This window comes from Aulonocara sp. 'chitande type north' Nkhata Bay, linkage group LG7 (assembly GCF_057382095.1).
Source record: "Aulonocara sp. 'chitande type north' Nkhata Bay isolate Kocher_YH1m ecotype deep benthic linkage group LG7, A_spYH_male_GT1.1, whole genome shotgun sequence".
NCBI lineage: Eukaryota > Metazoa > Chordata > Actinopteri > Cichliformes > Cichlidae > Aulonocara > Aulonocara sp. 'chitande type north' Nkhata Bay.
In genome coordinates, this window is record NC_141350.1 from 26,132,500 (window position 1) to 26,151,749 (window position 19,250).

Consider the following 19,250-nt stretch of genomic DNA (forward strand, 5'->3'; position numbering starts at 1 on the left):
GGTTGTCTCAGATTGGTGGGTGGGTGGCCCAGGGGTAGTGTGTGTGTGTGTGTGTGTGTGTGTGTGTGTGTGTGTGTGTGTCCAGGGTTGGGTGGGACCGGTGTGCAGGGTGCAAGGGGTAACTTTTGTTGGCCCTAGTTTTCCTGAGACAGGAGCAGCTGGCAATGGAGGCCACCCCTGGTAGAGCCAATGAATTTTTGGGCAGTGTTAATTACCCTCTTCACAGCCTTCCTGTTCAGCCTCTGCTGCACTTCATCTTTACCAGGGCATTGGTGACCAGTGTTGGTCAAGTTACTTGAAAAAAGTAATCAGTAACTAATTACTGATTACTTCCCCAAAAAAGTAATCCCATTACTTTACTGATTACTTATTTTCAAAAGTAATTAATTACTTAGTTACTTAGTTACTTTTTAAAAACACGATTTACACCCTGAATAGGTGATAAAGCGATAGACCAGGGGTGTCAAACTCAAATACACAGTGGGCCAAAATTCAAAACTGGAACAAAGTCGCGGGCTAACGTTAATATTTATTGAAAAAAAAATCTTCCTCTAGATATAAGAATGAATCTTTTCTTATGGACTCAAACAAGTTTTGCTGAAAAACTGAATATGGAACAAGCAAAGCTTAATACTAAACAATATATATATTAGCTGTATAATACCAGTAGGCCAGCTCTAACAATAATTTGGTATGGCTTCGCGGGCCAAATATAATTAGGCTGCGGGCCAGAGTTTGACACCTATGCGATAGATCTTTCAGCCCAATTCTACTTTTTCTGCATAATCCATCATACAAAATGTAATCAAATGGAAAAGTCTCTTTTCAAAACTTGTTTTATTAGTTTCAATAAAGTATTCTGATTCTGATTCTGATTTAATCTTTTAACTTTATGCATCAAGCAAAAATTTAATTATATGCAACATTCTCTGAGTTGAATAAATTAGTTTAACATTGAAACCTATTTTCTGCACATTCCAGCACATAAAATAAAATATTTTTTGTGTTTACACTCACTCTTTCAAATAGATGCAAGTAAAACACAGCAGAACATAAATAAAGTCAAAGACTCAGCGGTCCTGTTGCTCTATTTTCACCTATTAAGCAGCACTGCGGTAGGCGGAGGTTTAACCTGGTGCAGGTGTGCTGCGGTCAGTGGAAGAATCCGCGAGTTTCTCTGTGAGTTTCCCATTATGTTGTTGCGCACTCGGTACTTGCTTGGAAGTTTAGGGGGTTTTTTCGCTGTAAAAAGAAGTTTTCTTCCCACGCACAACGGACACTAGGGCTGCCACAAACGATTATTTTGATAGTCGACTAGTCACCGATTATTTTTGCGATTAGTCGACTAATCAGATCATCATCCATTGGACGTAAAACGTACAGCTTATTGCACCAGCAGCATCTGCTCTTATATAACTATCATTAGCTTACAGCTTTAAGTGTTTAAGGTCTGTGCTAACTAAAAATAAAGACAAGATGATAGTTTATTAAACTTCACCGAAACAATCTGCAAATTTCATTAAAATTTAATAAACTCCTTGCTATCTAAAATATAACAGGACACCGGAGTAAACTCTCGAGCATCTCACACTTCTGATAATCAGCTGTCTGCTTGAAGTTTATTCAGCTGTGTAAAAACTATAACTTTAATCTCAGCCAAACCGATTTACTCAGGAACTAATAAAATACTACAAAAGCCAAACAATAAAATTTTTAAGTTATCTAAGTGACTTATATATGTTTAACCTGAGTAGCGAAAGACAGCGGTGGGTTTGAAAACGATTTGCCAGGAGTCCGGTGTTCTCACGGCTCTAGCGAGCCTAGCCCCCGGCTAGCTATCGAGCTAGTGGGTAACAGACGTCTCCGAAAACGTCGGAGCGCTTGTGGTGTCTTGATAAACTGAGCAGATATTTGAGGTTTACACAGCTTCATTCTCGCCTGAAAATATGTTAAACGTTTATTTTGTGACCCAGAAAGAATAATAAGAGTAATATCAAAACTAACTAGCTGCCGCCATTATTGGAAACTGAGCTGGGCTGCGCTATGAATTCTGGGACACAGCTTCTTCTTCTTCGGGGTTTAACGGCAGTTGGCATCCTTGTACATGCAGTGCTGCCATCTTCTGTTTCAGTCCGTTATTACACTCTTAAATCCTACTACTTATTCCTGCGTCTTTTGTGATCTTACAAAGCTTCAAACGACGCGTCGACTATTAAATCAGTCGACGACGATTTTGATAGTCGACGTAATCGTGACTAGTCGACAAATCGTGGCAGCCCTAACGGACACTAATGTTTTTGTCACTTTTTATGGAATCAAACTCAAAGTAAGGTCAGTACTTCCACGCTTTAAACGCTGCACGCTCATACTCTCTCCCACAATCGATATATGATCCATTGTTGATCTGCACACAGCTGTTGTCACTAACGGCGCACTCGCTTACGTCACTGTCATGAGACATTCTTGCAAAAAATCACGGTTTTAGTAACGCAGTGTTCCTACGGGAAAGTAACAGTAATCTAATTACCGTTTTTGCAATAGTAATCCCTTACTTTACTCATTACTCGAAAAAAGCAATCAGATTACAGTAACGCGTTACAAGTAACGCGTCACTGCCCATCTCTGTTGGTGACCCACAACACCAATGTTGAGACTGGCAGAGAGTGGGTGCCCAGAAACCTAAAGCTGGAGACAGATTCCACCCATTCTCCATTTATGATGAGGGCAGTGCTGTTTGAGTCTATAATAAGTTCAGCAGGAGGCTTTGCATAAGGAATAGTGTCCAGTGTAAAAATCTCTTAAATCTATGCAGAGCTACTGTTGTAGTAAACCCTTGTGTGAATAAGGGAGCAACCAAAAGTAGTTTACAACCAGTGCATTTAAGAATGAAAATAAATGAAAATAAAACTTTATCACTGAAATGATAATATAATATTGCAACAGGTTAGAACCTTGCAATAGCCAAATAATGTTTCTGAAAACTTTGTGTCATTTAGGAAAGAGGAAGGGATTAAGATTGGCTCTAGGGTGGGGAAGAGTTACCAGATGACTGGGAAAGGACTGCTGAAGTGATGAGAGAAAGTGCCAAGAAGGTATTTGGTGTATCCTCTGGACAGAGGAAAGACGATAAGGAGACGTGGTTATGGAATGAGGAAGTACAGGAAAGTATTCAAAGGAAGAGGTTAGAAAAGAAAAAGTGGGATACCCAGGAAATATACACTAGTAATTGAAGTTAAGATGTACAACAAAGAGAGATGTGGCAAAGGGTTATAGTGAGTTTGAGTGATTTTGAAAGGATGTGCAGCAGGTTAGGGTGATTAAGGGTAGAAATAGAAATGTGCTAAGAAGATAGGACTACTCTGAGAAGCTCATGAAAGAAGAAAATAAGAGAGAGAGACGAGGATGTCCAGAAGTATATGGTTTGTGCGACAGCTGCCACGTTATTTTTTTATTTTTTTATTTTTTTATTTAATGTTTATTTAACCAGAAATAAATAAAACTCTGCTTGCTCATAGGGGGTCATCTGATTGTTGGGGTTTCTGTCTAATATTGGAAGGTCTTTGCCTAACAAGATTACGTCCCTTGGGGCGTCTGTTGTTGTGTTTTTGCACTATATGAATAAAATTGAAATAAATTGAATTCTAACCATTCAAACAGCATGCTGAAGTATCCTGGGGCATGATACTGTTCTCAAAGTTGCACCAGATGCATCTATCAAAGTGTGAGTGTGGTGCATGTTAGGTTGAAAGCACTTAGCCATAGAAAGAAAATGCGTTGGAAATGGGTGAATGAGGCTTCCAGTAAGACAGCCCTGTGAATGCTCAAATTAAGTAGAAAAGCATTATATAAGTACCAGCACATTTACCAGTTAGCTTTGAGGGATGGTTAGAATGGTGTCTTTGCCACGATTTTTATATCTTTTTCAAAACCTTCCTATTCACTTGCCACTTAAACTTTTTTAAGCAGCTTGATTCATTGATTCACTCATTCATTTGGGCAGGAAAACCCCCTCGGATATCCATGGCTCATCTTCAAAAAAAACACTTCCTGCGGGGGGGTTAGGTCTCCCTGTGTTTAGACATTATTATTGGGCAGCAAATTCAAGAGCTCTATTGCACTGGCAGTGGGGTTCGCCTATTGATTATTGTCATGACAAGCTTCCGATCTGGCTCCAGGTAGAGGCAGCAACAGTATCTGAAGCCTCATTACCAGTCTCATTGTTTTCTAACACGGGTTCTTTTAACAATTCGCTCAGTCGTAATTTTGTTGTTAAACACTCCTTAAAGATATTAAGTCAAATTAGGAAATCTCTCAAACTACCTGATTTTTCAGTAGGAATGCCAATAATACATAACTACTTGTTTAAACCAGGTAAAATGGATAGGGTGTTTTTAGAATGGGGGGAAAAGGGATTGAAATACATTGAGGACTTATATACAGATGACAAATTTATGTCCTTCCTTCAACTTCAAGAAAAGTTTCAATTACCTCAATCACATTTTTTTCGTTATCTTCAAATAAGGAATTTTGTTCAACAAAACTTTTCAGACTTTCCACTGAAGCCACGAAGTTATACTTACTTTGATATAATTCGGAAAGCAGATTTTAAACATTTGATATCTCAGTTTGTTAAGTGCTTTACAATCCCAGTTGATTCCGACCGAATTAAGAAAACATGGGCTGAAGACCTCGGGGTCCCTCTGTCTGAAGACCAATGGTCAAATTGTTTGTCCAATATTCAGAAAGGCTCAATAAATGCCAGATATAAACTAATCCAGTTTAAAGTCATTCATAGACTACACTTTTCTAAACTACCGGATCTATAATTCTGTATCCCCCTTATGTGACAGATGTAAAGTCGGTGAAGGTTCCCTTGCACATTTATTTTGGCATTGCCCGGTTTTGAATGCTTTTTGCAGCCGGATTTTTATGTGGTTTTCAAACCAATTTAGGAAAAAAGTACCACGTGATGGTACGTTGGCTATACTTGGATCATTTGCATCAGTCGAATCTTTTTCCTTTTCACAAAAACAGATAATTACAATGGGTATGCTGGCTGCAAAGAAACTTATTCTTTTACAGTGGCGGTCTTCTTCGGCCCCGTGTTTTAACAGGTGGCTTAATGAGATGGTGTCTGTGGCCAGGGTGGAGCAGATAAGATTTGATAGAGAGGGGAAACTGGCGAGTTTTTGTATGATTTGGCAACCATTTCTAGAATTCTTAAAAAAATAACTGATCATAATTCATGCCTCACACTCCGCGTGAATTATTTTGTTTTGTTTTTTTTGTTTTTTTCTTCCTCTTCTTTTTCTTCTTTTTTCCTTTCTTTTTTTTTCCTTTCATGCTTATAAGTTCACAAATGTTAAAAACAGTAATTGTTCTTGGTTGATTTTGTATAAGCATGTTGTGTTTAATTTAAATGCAAAAATAAAATTTAAGAAGCTTTGAGGGATGGTATGAAGTATTGCACACACACATTGCATCTGTATATAATGAGTTTTGCCAAATTATGTTTTTTCATATCATGAAACGTGAAAGAAAGCATATCAAGTTTGTGTTATTCAAATCTTGCATGAAAATACTTTGTAGTCTTGTGCATGATAAACATGTTAGATTATCGTACTGTAGTGAATTTATAGTTGTGTTGGACATTTGAACACTGGCTGTGAGGCTCATGGTCAGTGTTTGGTTACATCAAGTGTTACAGAATAATTTGCATTTTAAGCTGATGACGCTTAATTATTTCACCGAATTCCACCTTTATACTAACTGTATTGGTCTAGTATAAAGTGTATAGGAAGTATACTGTCAGTGTAGGAAATGGAAATCACCCAAGGTAGCTGTGACATGTCCTCCTGTTTCTTGCCTGTATGCAATAACATCCTGGAGTCTTCTCATCACCATGAGTTTCAGAGGAACATAGTGCAGATATAAACCTGTAGAGTAATTCTCAGTCAGTGTCTCTGTCACTGGTATTAGGCAGTATTACATATACATGACTCACAACCCCCCTTGGCAATAGGTCTTACCGTAGTTAGAGGGGCTTTCAGACTGATAAATAATTTACTACTCAGAAAGCATAGAACAGATTTCACTCCCCATGCTCCAGTTTCATATTTTGATATGTTAAAAACCTGATATAGTAGATGATGGTCCTCTGAGGAGCAGCCTCCTATATCTCTTTCCTTACTCTCTTTTGTTCTTCTGACTCGCTTTTTCCACCTCACACGTTTTCCCTGCAGTCACACATTTTAGATGTATTTTCTAACTGAATAATAATATATGAATAGCAGTACAGCGTATAATGTTTACGTGTCAGTGAGTGAAGCTGTTGTGGGACAGTCCTCTGATTTTACACATTATATAATAACTGATTTAAAAGACAAATGATCAGCTAATTTATTGTGATAATGTTTAAATTTAGCTTTATTACTGCAATGTTTTATTTTGTTTATGCATGCGACAACTACGTTTTTTGGCTCTGCATGCTGAGCTATATTTTTAAAAAATAATCCATTATTTAAGAAACGATGACTTCAGAGGACTGAAATGAAATAAAATAAAATTTAGCCTAAAAAAAAACAGTTTCCAATGCCAGCGAACATACCAGTTATTTGTTATTTATGTGTAAATAATTTAAAAAATTTCAGCAAGTTAACAGAAATCCATTTATTTTTCCAAGAGTGAGACCTGTCTTCTACCATCTTACTGATCAATGGAAAAATCCAAAAATCCAAGAAGTATTAACCCAAAGTAACTAAAACATGGCCTTTGTTAACAGTTTATCTGCTCTGTGTTTACAGCACTGTGAAAAATTATTTTAAAAAGCATTCAGTATTTACTCAGGTTATGTAAAAAATAAAGAGGCCCAAATACTTTTTCAGAGCACTGTACCTTTGTCAGAAGCTGGTTTGTGAACTGAAAGGATCTTTAGGCTTTAAAGTTGAAGTTCTTTTTCTTGATACAAACATTTTTTTATGGCAAACAAAAATCTTGTCTCTTACTGAAAACTTGGAAGGACGGTGGAAGTAATGCATGCTGTGATTTGAGATCTAAATATTCAGTGCATAAATTATGTATACAGCTTTAAATCATTACCATTGTCCATAAGGCTTTAAATGGGTTAAAACAGGTTTAGTTTAGGCTGGATTTAGGTTGCTTGGATGAATAAAGCTTGCAGTAAAAAGTGCTTAATGCAAAGTTAGAGTAAATCGTATTCGCCAGTCCAGTCCATGTATTCATAATTATAACTTAGACATCAACAACAACTCTGTGCAAAAATAAGAGCAGTGAGGCAGAACATTAGTAGCTTAAAGGCATGAGACTATTTGTTGTATAGGCTTACTCTTACAAACACAGACACACTCCCAAACACTCTCTCACACACTACCTGTAACACTAGCTGTGTTGAATGGGCCTGTGGGATTGCAGAGTTAAATGACCAATTAACTGAGCCAATCAATACAGCTCCCACTTCACCAGCCTAATTAACTGTTATTGTATCAAGAGAGCTATTATAGCCCTGTGTATTGTTTATTGTGTTTCAGAGACAGTCGTATCACGCTCTGTGATAACACATCTCCTCCTGTAATTGTAGCCACACAGTCAAGCCACACAGTAGCACATAATAATGTCACGCTATTAAGCTTTAACAAGGTATTAGCAAGTGCTTAAGACATCATTTATATGGCATTACCTCTCCTTAGTTTGTAATTTACGACATGTTTATCCATCTGTTACTGTTATGTACTTAATATGCACAGTTAGACAGTTGTTGCCTTGTACGAAAAATAGCCCCTTATTTTACAGTTAGGCTCACCTTAGTGCTTTATCTCTCTCTCTGTCAAAAAGCGTAGAAGTGTGTGTGTGTGTGTGTGTGTGTGTGTGTGTGTGTGTGTGTATAGATAGATAGAAACGTGTATTATACTATGCATGCTGCATTGTAGAGTTCCATGTCCTTGCCTGTGCGCGCGCGCGCACACACACACAGACATAGTGTAGAGCAATAGAAAGATACTTAATTCAGAGCATTAATAATTAAAATGTCTGTCCACCATTATTGATGTCTGTGGGTGCAAGATGATTCCCTGAACCACAGTCTCATGTGTATGTTCATCTGTATGCCTCCATTGTGCCTGTAAATGTATTTTCAGTGTTTGTGTGTCTTTTTTTGTCACAGTGATTGATCACTGTTAGAACATTGTTGGCAATAATAACACAAATTTTCACAAAATCTGCTTTCTGAAATAGGGTCCATGGGTTTGTCATTTAAGTTGCACACTGTAAACCTTGTTTGCAGCCTGAAATCTTGTTTTTACATACAGTCCTCTTCAAAATGGATCTAAAAGTGGACCAAGATAAATTTCTATGTTCACATTGTGAGGTGAAAGATAACCAAGTTCACTTGCTTTTTATTTATGCTCCAGTGGTTCCTCAGACCTTTTTGTTCATGCTGTTGTTGTACTCTCACACTTCTGCTCTTTTAGATTTAGACATTAGAATTTCTCATTATTTTCAATCAGTCTGTTACCTGGGAAATTAATCAGCAAATTAATCCACTGTGATTTGGCGCTAAATACCGGTAGATAAAATTGAATTGAACTCATATGAATTTTAAGCTTATAAAAACCTTCAGCTCAGCCTTAAGGTCAGAGGTCAAGTTTTCTGACAATCTCGTGAACGTGATAGTTCGAGAACAAAGTGACAGGATTTTCAAATTCATACCATATGTGTATCTACTAAAAATCTTGAACGAGATCAAATTTCAGTGACCTTGAGCCTTTAAAGGCAGCGGCAAGAAAAAAAACATGAAAACATTTTTTCACTGTATTTTTTCCTCATTTGGGGCCACAGTAAATATAATCTTTATTCTTTTGTTCAAACAACCCCGTCTTTTTTTTTTTAGATAGAGGTCTCTACCAAATGGTTGAGTCACCAATTTATGGTAAAACTCAGAATACCTAACTATATTAGAGACAATCAAATAAAATTCTTGGACTCTCTTAAATCTCCAATGCAAAAGTCATAAACCTTCCTAAAATGTTTGTTAGTTCAACAAAATCAAGTATCCCAGCCAGTTTGGGGGCATTAAAATCCCTTTATTTCTGATGGTATTTTGCAAATCAAGGAACATGCTTTGGACATAGCACAATTGCAGCCTGTCACATTGAAATAGCAGATGTTTGTACTTGTGCTAACACACATCTGGTAGTCGTTTTGAGGGTCTTGGGATGTAGATATGATGGATATATTCAAACAGGGATGTATCTTGACTATGCCGGAGTCTTGAACATGTGTAAGAGCATGTCAGAAAAATCAGTACATCCTACAGTCCCGATCAATGGCAAAAAATCCTATTTTGGGAGTGAGACAAAACAGTCTTTTGAGCATGTAATTTATTGAAAATAATGCTTAAACTGAAACAGGCTGTTTTACAGCTGATCAAAAATTTAGAACCACATTGTCAATTTCTGTCACACTGTCATGACGTTTTGATGGCAAAGGCACAAAAACGTTCCCTTTTTGAACGTGGTCGGGTTGTTGAACTGCATAAGCTTGCAGCACGCCATCGCTGCTGAGGTGGGACGCAGTGTGACAGTCATTTGGAATTTCTTAAATGTTCCTGAGGGTTATGGAACAAAAACGTCAAGTGGAAGACCCCAGAAAAATTCATCAGCACTGAGCCGGAGGATCCAATTGGCCGTCTGTCAAGACACTGGACGATCCTCAACCCAAATTAAGGCCGTTACTGATGCTGACTGCAGTCCCATAACCGTCAGACGGCATCTGAGACTGAAGGGCTTCAAAAACAAAAAAACGTCTTCAGCACCACATGACAAAGGAGTCTACCACAGCCCACTACTCTGGCTCATCACCTCCACTGATGCAACCAACCACTGCAGAGTGGAGAGACATCCGCCCACATTACTATTAGCTCAACATCTTCTCCCCTATCCAGAAGAGTCGGGCTGATGGCTCCAATATCATGCAAAACCATAATCAGAACACAAGCCTCCTCTTTGCCCATCAAAAATACAGAACCTTTTGAAAAAAAAGTTGGCAACTTTTGCTCTTTGCACTGGAGATAGGGACAGTGGGCAATGAGATGCCCTGTCTCATGGCAGAAAAAGAATTCACAGCTGGGAGGAGGAATGGGATTTAGGTGTGATAAAAGCTTCTTCTACTTCTCCCACCTAACTTTGCCCATAACCAATAATTAAATTAAAAATCTCCCTGTAAACTTTTTGACCACTTCTGGCATTGCTGCTTATTCATCTCCTGCAAGCGCAGTTTTGACCACTTGTATTTTGCATCAGCAATTTCAAACTTGAGCTCAAATGGATGGATATCAACTGATTTGACTTCCTGCGGGTGATCCTCTTTTCACAATAAAATTCTAAAGTTCAAATTGTTTCTTCAAAGTGGAAAAGATCCAGTGTGATTTAAAGGTGCAAAATGACTGGAGGCAGTCAAAATGGAGTTAAAAGAGTTAAAAATAGCAGGAGTACTCACAGCAGTACAACATGTGCAGTATATACAGTACAATGTAAACAAAGAGACCTTGTATGTTCTTTCTATTTTACCTTGTTCTGACTTCCAAGCTTCTCATCTATAATCTTTGGAGTATTTTTAGATTTTGCCTTTCCCTAGCTTTGCTGAATTTATTTGCTTGTTTGCTTTTACTTGGATGTCTACTTTTGGATTTAAGATTTGGATTTGGGGCTTTATTGTGTTCCCTGTGTGCTCTGTGTTCGGATCCTCCATCCATGGAATCCCCAAACTGTATAAATGTATAAACTATATCATTTATCGTACACTTGCACAAATTTAGGCTAAAAGGCTAACCTACTTTCAGAAATTTTAGATTCCATCAGCATAGGCTTGTTTAAGCAAAAAATGTTGGGAAAAAAATTCTTTCTGGAAAATTTTAACATTTATAATTTCATACATGACGCTTGAGAGCAGCATTGTGCCTTTGTGGATTACAAAACAAACTACAACTGCTGTAAAGGCAGCGTAGTTGCAGTTCTGTGATAATATTACAGTCAATATTAATGTTCTTCTGAATAAATGCACCATCAGTCATCAGAGTTTCTTTGACCTTTTATGAGATTTGTTTGTAATGAAACTTGAAAAGATAAAACATGGAGTTGTGTACAGGATGTGTTCTTGGCAGGATATTAATTGTAAAGTAAATCGCTGATATTTACTCAGAAGCCAAATACCACCCCTTGCCTTACAGTTTACACATTTTAAGTCTATAACATACAGCATAACATTTGAACTTGACATTTTGGTGAGAACATTTTGGGAAACATGCCGAATTCTTTCCTCCAAGCAGGTTAAACCTATTCACCTGTTTTTGTTTTTGTTCTTTCTGCAAAGATACAGAAGAGGAAAGATAAGTACCAGTCCCCAGTATTTCATGTAATTAATACAACTAAGTTGATTTAAAAGTTTTACACAGCAACAATCAAGTTTGTTTCAGTTTGCTAATTACCTACTAATAATCAAAGTAGTGCCTGCAGAAGTACAGACAGAAAAAAGCCAGTCACAATAAGATGCTGGAACACTAAACTGATGTTGTAGATATTAACTAAAAAGGCTAACACGAAATTATTTTCACCCAATGACAAAGACAGACAAAATGCAGATCACTGTTATAGTTGCATTTTTCATTCGTTATAGCATGCATTTTTGTTCACTGGTGATGTTATCAGTATCATTAAGACTATGCTGATGACCTTTTACATACATAAATATTCAATAAGAACTGGTTTTAATCCATCATTCATTGAAACTATTGTCATTTCCTCTCATAACTGGTGGAGTTATGAGATTCCTTTCCTGAAAATTTAGGTCTAAGTAAAACAGCCAGTCTTTAAGTCATGGCTGTACTTGGCTATACATGTTTATGTTAAAGTCTGTTATGAAGTATTGATCACATGCCTGGTATTTTCAGTCTTTAGTAATACATTCTGGTTAAGCTGGTTTTGAATTACAAACCCAAGTATTATTATTTTCATCCAGAACAGTCTGCTGTGTTTAAAGGACTACAGCTCATATTAGCTGATGCTCTCTTACTATCGTTAAGAAAGTAAATTATTTAAAAAAAACCTTTAAACTTGTGAGTTATCATTTTGAAATCCTCAAACCATTACGCAAGTCTCTTCTCTCACTAGGTGTATCAACGGATGGCTGCCGGGTTTGTGGAGGAAACAGGTGGTTCTTTATGCTTGACTGCTGAGACTGACTGATGCTGTCTTGCTGATGTTTTTGAGCACTGTGCTCTTTGTCATCATCATCAACATGGGCCATGTTGCTGTCAATGTCTGAATCCAAATCACTGCCTTTAAGTGTGGGACAGCCACCAGAGTACTCGATCTCCTCAGCACACGGAGGCTCATCGTCTTCAAAACAGCTGCATGAAAGAAGAAAGAATTGCCATGTTAAGTCTTGTTCACCAAAAACAACAAACTAAGTTTTATGTAAAACACACTGTGTAAACACACAGCTTGCTTGCTTGCAGCAGTGGCATCAGGTGTGTTTTGCATCAGCAGCTGTTCAAATTCAAATTCAAAATTCAAATTTTTATTTGTCACGTACACAGTCATACACAGTACGATATGCAGTGAAATGCTTAGACAACTGCTCGTGACCTAAAGAAAAAAAGAAAAGGCTATGAATAAGATAGGAAATAAATATGAGAATTAAAAAGGGTAAATTTAACTAGGAAGGAATAAAATAAAATATAAAAATTAAAGTTAAAAATGAAATAACTGTACAACACAAATTAGAATGAAGGTTAAATTTAACTGGGAAAGAGTTCATCACCTCTTCCCATAAATACCTGAATTCCACTCGAACTGCCCTGGTTTAAGCACTGTCCTCCCTGCTGCCACATGGAAAACCCACATGTGATAAGCCGCCCTAGAACGGTAGCTTACTTGTGAGACTTGTGGTCCAGCATGTTGTGGTCCAGGTCAATATGGTTGATGAGTTTCCTGCTGTATAGAATCCTTGTGTCTTTGGTTACAGACAACAGACTGTGGCAGAACTTCATCCCCATTTCCTGGTGCTCCTGGGTTCCTGTCTGCAGCCCCTGTAACAACACACAGGCACACACACAGACACGCTCCCCTCCTGAGCCAAGTTAAGTATATTATACATCCTGAAAATTTGTGCACACTGCCCAATGAGAGACATCTGTTAGGAACACCCTACTGGATTTTTTAAAAACCCAATCCAAATAAAAGCTACGATGCTGTGTCAAATGAAAACAAAAAGAGATCTGCAAATCTCATAAAAGCATATTTTATTCACAATAGAGCATAGAGAATATTGTAAATGCTTAAACTGAGACATTTTACTATTTAATTAAAAATACTAATCTTTTTTTTTAATTTGATGGACCAACATGACTCAAAAGTGCCCTTCTGAGGCACAGCAGAAGGAACAGTTTACATCAAATTGGAACAACTGACAAGATGTCAGTAACATAATAGGGCATGAAAAGAGCATCTTAGTCAGGAAAAGATTCTCTGAAGCAAAGCTTATGCAAAAGTTCAATAAGGAAGATCTGTAATCACTCATCTCCCTGCTATCCTGGGTTTGCAGCTACTAGCTATTCTTTACTTTACATTCGTTTTATCATGCTGCCAAACTCAATTCTTACATCACTGCTCTAGCCCAGTCATGTTTTGCCCACCTTTTCCAAGAAAATCAGCTTCGTCTATGCACATTTTTATATCTCAGTGCTCTTCTGTGGATGTGTGGGGTGGGTGCTGTCCCATCACTGGTGGGATTCTGTTCTGCTATGATGGGTCATTTGAGTCTAATCACCAAATAGTTGAAGAGAACTGTACAACTTGCATATCTGGAAAGGCTCCAGAAGATTAGCAACAGATGCTTTTTCGGGGAAGTCCTTGCATGACTCAGCAAGACAATGCTAAACCTCATACTGTGACAACAGCATTGCTCACTAACAGCAGATGACCTGGACTAGCCTGCCTGCAGTCCAGACTGGCTTTATCCATTTGAAAACATTTGAAGCATCATACAGGGAGTGCAGAATTATTAGGCAAGTTGTATTTTTGAGGAATAATTTTATTATTGAACAACAACCATGTTCTCAATGAACCCAAAAAACTCATTAATATCAAAGCTGAATGTTTTTGGAAGTAGTTTTTAGTTTGTTTTTAGTTTTAGCTATTTTAGGGGGATATCTGTGTGTGCAGGTGACTATTACTGTGCATAATTATTAGGCAACTTAACAAAAAACAAATATATACCCATTTCAATTATTTATTTTTACCAGTGAAACCAATATAACATCTCCACATTCACAAATATACATTTCTGACATTCAAAAACAAAACAAAAACAAATCAGCGACCAATATAGCCACCTTTCTTTGCAAGGACACTCAAAAGCCTGCCATCCATGGATTCTGTCAGTGTTTTGATCTGTTCACCATCAACATTGCGTGCAGCAGCAACCACAGCCTCCCAGACACTGTTCAGAGAGGTGTACTGTTTTCCCTCCTTGTAAATCTCACATTTGATGATGGACCACAGGTTCTCAATGGGGTTCAGATCAGGTGAACAAGGAGGCCATGTCATTAGTTTTTCTTCTTTTATACCCTTTCTTGCCAGCCACGTTGTGGAGTACTTGGACGCGTGTGATGGAGCATTGTCCTGCATGAAGATCATGTTTTTCTTGAAGGATGCAGACTTCTTCCTGTACCACTGCTTGAAGAAGGTGTCTTCCAGAAACTGGCAGTAGGACTGGGAGTTGAGCTTGACTCCATCCTCAACCCGAAAAGGCCCCACAAGCTCATCTTTGATGATACCAGCCCAAACCAGTACACCACCTCCACCTTGCTGGCATCTGAGTCGGACTGGAGCTCTCTGCCCTTTACCAATCCAGCCACGGGCCCATCCATCTGGCCCATCAAGACTCACTCTCATTTCATCAGTCCATAAAACCTTAGAAAAATCAGTCTTGAGATATTTCTTGGCCCAGTCTTGACGTTTCAGCTTGTGTGTCTTGTTCAGTGGTGGTCGTCTTTCAGCCTTTCTTACCTTGGCCATGTCTCTGAGTATTGCACACCTTGTGCTTTTGGGCACTCCAGTGATGTTGCAGCTCTGAAATATGGCCAAACTGGTGGCAAGTGGCATCTTGGCAGCTGCACGCTTGACTTTTCTCAGTTCATGGGCAGTTATTTTGCGCCTTGGTTTTTCCACACGCTTCTTGCGACCCTGTTGACTATTTTGAATGAAACGCTTGATTGTTCGATGATCACGCTTCAGAAGCTTTGCAATTTTGAGACTGCTGCATCCCTCTGCAAGATATCTCACTATTTTTGACTTTTCTGAGCCTGTCAAGTCCTTCTTTTGACCCATTTTGCCAAAGGAAAGGACGTTGCCTAATAATTATGCACACCTGATATAGGGTGTTGATGTCATTAGACCACACCCCTTCTCATTACAGAGATGCACATCAGCTAATATGCTTAATTGGTAGTAGGCTTTCGAGCCTATACAGCTTGGAGTAAGACAACATGCATGAAGAGGATGATGTGGACAAAATACTCATTTGCCTAATAATTCTGCACTCCCTGTATAATAAAAATAAAAAATCATCTCTCAGACAAGAATGAGGCATCCAAAAGTCCAGCAGCTGCTCACCTCAGTTTATAGACTTTTATGGCCTGTTGTTAAAAGAAGACATCATGCTACCCGGTGCTAAACATCTCAATCTTTGGGAAATGACCATATTTATGAAATTTGCATATCATTACATTCTGTTTTGATTTAGATTTATAAGTGCATAGGCTAAGTGGTCCAGCTCAAAAGGAACTTGTGCTCCAAAAAACAAAAACATCAAGAACAAAACAAAGTTGCATACAAGTGTGAACCAATGACAGTGCTCCCATAAAGACCTGTCAATTAATATGTGCATCCAGCCTTTACATTTTTGCTATCTTGCGGCCGCAGTCAGCTATTGTCCCTGAAAACATATTTCAATCTCATAACAAAGTCTAGTTCTCTCTCTCTCTCTGAGGGTGTGTCCATTACCCCTTAACAATTACTGGAGCTGGGCAAGCTGAGAGATCAGCAGCTTGTTTCTAGTGGTTTGCACAGACGCATTGTGAATAAACCCCTGGTCTGTGTTGGTAAACTGAGAGGAAAGCAGCGTGCGAAGGAAAGTGCCACGGGTTATCTTTGGCTGCTCTGAGATCTGTTACGACCTGGGCTTTATAGAGAAATACACATAGCATTAGCAAGTAGATGAGATTCAGTGATTCAGCATTGCAACAGATTTTCCTTCTGCTAACCACCCTTGTTCAACATGTGTCATGTAGAGAAGATGGTGTTTGGTGGTGTGACAATAAAAAAAGAGGGGCTGGCAGTTCTGACCATGTCTGGTCTAATAAATCAGGCAAGTTGAGCAGAGACACAAAGTATTCTGTGCAGGCTGACAGCGAAACACTTTACCCACTGAGGTATTATTGGCACAGCATGGTCAGGATCTCCTTATCAACACCAACCCTGCCACTCTGGAGCTCTACAGAGCTACAGGTATAAAACTGCTTTAAACTGGTCACATAGTTACTCCCTGTACACATGGCACAAAATGAATGGTAAAAAGTTACAAAGTGCACAGTAGCATTAAGTAATTCTATTAGAGTACCCTAATTCACCCAATTTCTCTCTCATACACACACCTTGTATATTCCCTGGTTGCAGCCATTGTAAGTATTCTCCAAAGTATAACTTCTCAGAACTCCCATTTCCCTCCAGACAACCACTCTGGCTGTAGCAGAGCGAGACTTCTCTACCTGACAGGTTAAAATCAGAATTAAGGGTAGGTAAGAGAATATGGCCCATATAATAAGAAAAATAATGAATGTAACTATTCACACATTAACAAATATAAACACTACTGACAATAACAGTGATAGTGGTGTTGATGAGGTATGATACATGAAGATGGCTGAGATAATGCTTTATTTAACCTGCTGTTCCAGGCAGAGATATTTATTTTATACAACTGACAGTGTTAATAATAAAGAAGTTAACAGTGACAACAAGTACAACTTTGCTTACAATACTGAGAAGGATAACAATATGAATTAATTAGTAGTTGTATTTAGTTGTACTGACAACTACGCTGTGGATTTATTATATGCAGTGATTTTCAAAATGAGAATTATTATTAGTATTGTAACTTTTACCAAAAAGTTGCAGCTGTTGAAAGAAAAGGTCGGTGCGATACGATCCAAGGTCTTTGGAATGGTCTAGAAAGGCGATGAGAATGATAAAGACAGCGAGAGAGAGAGATGGAGAGGAACAAAACATTTTATCTGGTTTCAGAATTTGAAATACTGCTGCTGGTGAACGAGTAGAACAAAAACAGAAACCCCTATGGCCTGCTTGGCTTTGTGTGTGTGCTTTTCTTACCCTATATCCAGGATCCTCTTTCAATCCTACAGTGTCAACTGCAGAGCCAGACTGCCAGAGAGTCTCCTTAATGCTGCAGCCATACAGGAACACATTCTTTTTTCGAGAGTGGCCATGGTAGTCACAGAAAACCTAGTAAATATGAAGAAAGAAAGAGCTTGTGCATTTGGACAATAAAATATTTTGATTTGTGATTTTGCCTATGAAACCAAACAGTGCATTTTAAATCAAACAATTAATGTGTGATTAAAGTACAGACTTGTCATTTTAATTTAACAGGTTCAACTGAAGTGTTCACTGTTTAGATATTACAGCCTAATACTTAAACGACAAATTCAGAATTTCCAAGACAAGAACTGAAAGGCTGCGAATACTTACGCACATCTTTTTTTTGTATGGTACATTTTACAACGCATTTTTGATTAGAATTTTTAATAAAGCTGTGAATAATTTTTGGATCTAATGTATGTAGATTAACTAATGTGTGAAAGTGTGTCAAACATGCAGGACAGATATTTAGCAAAACCAAAGAGCTTAACATTTCAAAAAGAAAACATTACATAACAGCATGTGTATCTCACCACTGGAGTCCGTCCTATAATGTTGAGGTAGTAGAGAAAGCCTTTGGTGTGGTAGATGGTTGGACTCAGAAGAGGGTCTGGTTTACTCCACTGACGATTCAGATCTTTGCTGTTCAGGTCACAGCGATTTCTGAGGAGACAGACAACAACAAAAACAAATACTTGCACTGTAATTCATTTGTGAGGGGTAAATCTGTGATATATACCAAATACTGTAACGTTACTTGTTGTTTGGCTGAATAATAGTGTCCTTCAGTAGCAAAGTACTGTTTGTTGTTGAGAGGTGGGACAGAGAGACATGGATGTCATGAAGTGCTATAATTGAGTTTATCTAGAGTTGTTTGAAAAAGTGTTTGCCCCTTTCCTGATTTCCTATTTTTAACTCATTTAAATATTAGACAAAGATAACACAAGTAAACACAAAATGAAGTTTCTAAATGAAGATGTTTATGATAGGGGGGGGAGATATCTTCATGGCCCCATGTAAAAAGTGATTGCCCCTAAATGTAATAGCTGGTTGGGCTGCCCTTGGAAGCAACAACTGCAATCAAGCGTTTGCAATATCTGGAAAAGTCTTTTTGGAATTCAGAAATAAGTCTGAAACTTAAAGGGTGTACCTTTAAGACTAATTGTCTTAAAGGTACACCCTGTTTATGTATCTTTAGTAAACCATACAGACTTGGCGTATCTTCCCTTGGGTATAGCCTGTGGTATGAGGTTCCGTCAGTAGTATTTTCTTGTTCTGACTGCTTCAGACAATCTATCACCCTCTTCCTGTACCCACTTGCTGGGTCTCGTTTCAAGTATTTTTTTCACTGAACCGTGACAAAATGTTCTAATGACAGTCTTTCTGGTTCAGCAAAACCATATATCTGTATGATCAAGACGCTCTGCCAGGCTTCTTGGGAAACTCAGGAAACTGTTGGGTTACTTTGCAGTTTGCTTTGGATCATTATTCATCTGCACTGTGAAGCTTTGTCCCATCAGTGTTGCAGCATTCGTCTGAATGTGAGCAGAGTGCAGTCCCGTAGACTCTTCATCCTGCTGCTTCTATCAGCAGTCAATGAACACCAGTGCCGAGGCTGACTGGCGGCCATACATACCCATCCCATAACATTGCTTCCACCATGTTTGACAGATGATGTGATGTTTTAGATTATTAACTGTTTCTCTCCTCCTCCTTACTTTCTGGCACAAGTTCATC

General features: G+C 38.3%; 1 protein-coding gene across 2 annotated transcripts in view; it reads right to left on the reverse strand.

Moving 5' to 3' along the window:
- Positions 1-9,087: 9,087 nt before the first annotated feature.
- agbl1 (AGBL carboxypeptidase 1) overlaps positions 9,088-19,250 on the reverse strand; it is a 95,968-nt gene continuing 85,805 nt past the window's right edge. The window contains exons 22-27 of one of the 2 annotated variants that reach the window (XM_086299657.1): positions 18,047-18,176; positions 17,466-17,597; positions 17,240-17,302; positions 16,730-16,843; positions 12,948-13,102; positions 9,088-12,421 (exon numbers count right to left, since the gene is read on the reverse strand). In XM_086299657.1, the coding sequence (XP_086155783.1) occupies positions 12,136-12,421; positions 12,948-13,102; positions 16,730-16,843; positions 17,240-17,302; positions 17,466-17,597; positions 18,047-18,176 (880 nt within the window). In that variant the 3' untranslated portion in view covers positions 9,088-12,135. The remainder of the gene's footprint in view (positions 12,422-12,947; positions 13,103-16,729; positions 16,844-17,239; positions 17,303-17,465; positions 17,598-18,046; positions 18,177-19,250) is intronic. The other variant, XM_086299658.1, reaches the window with a different exon arrangement.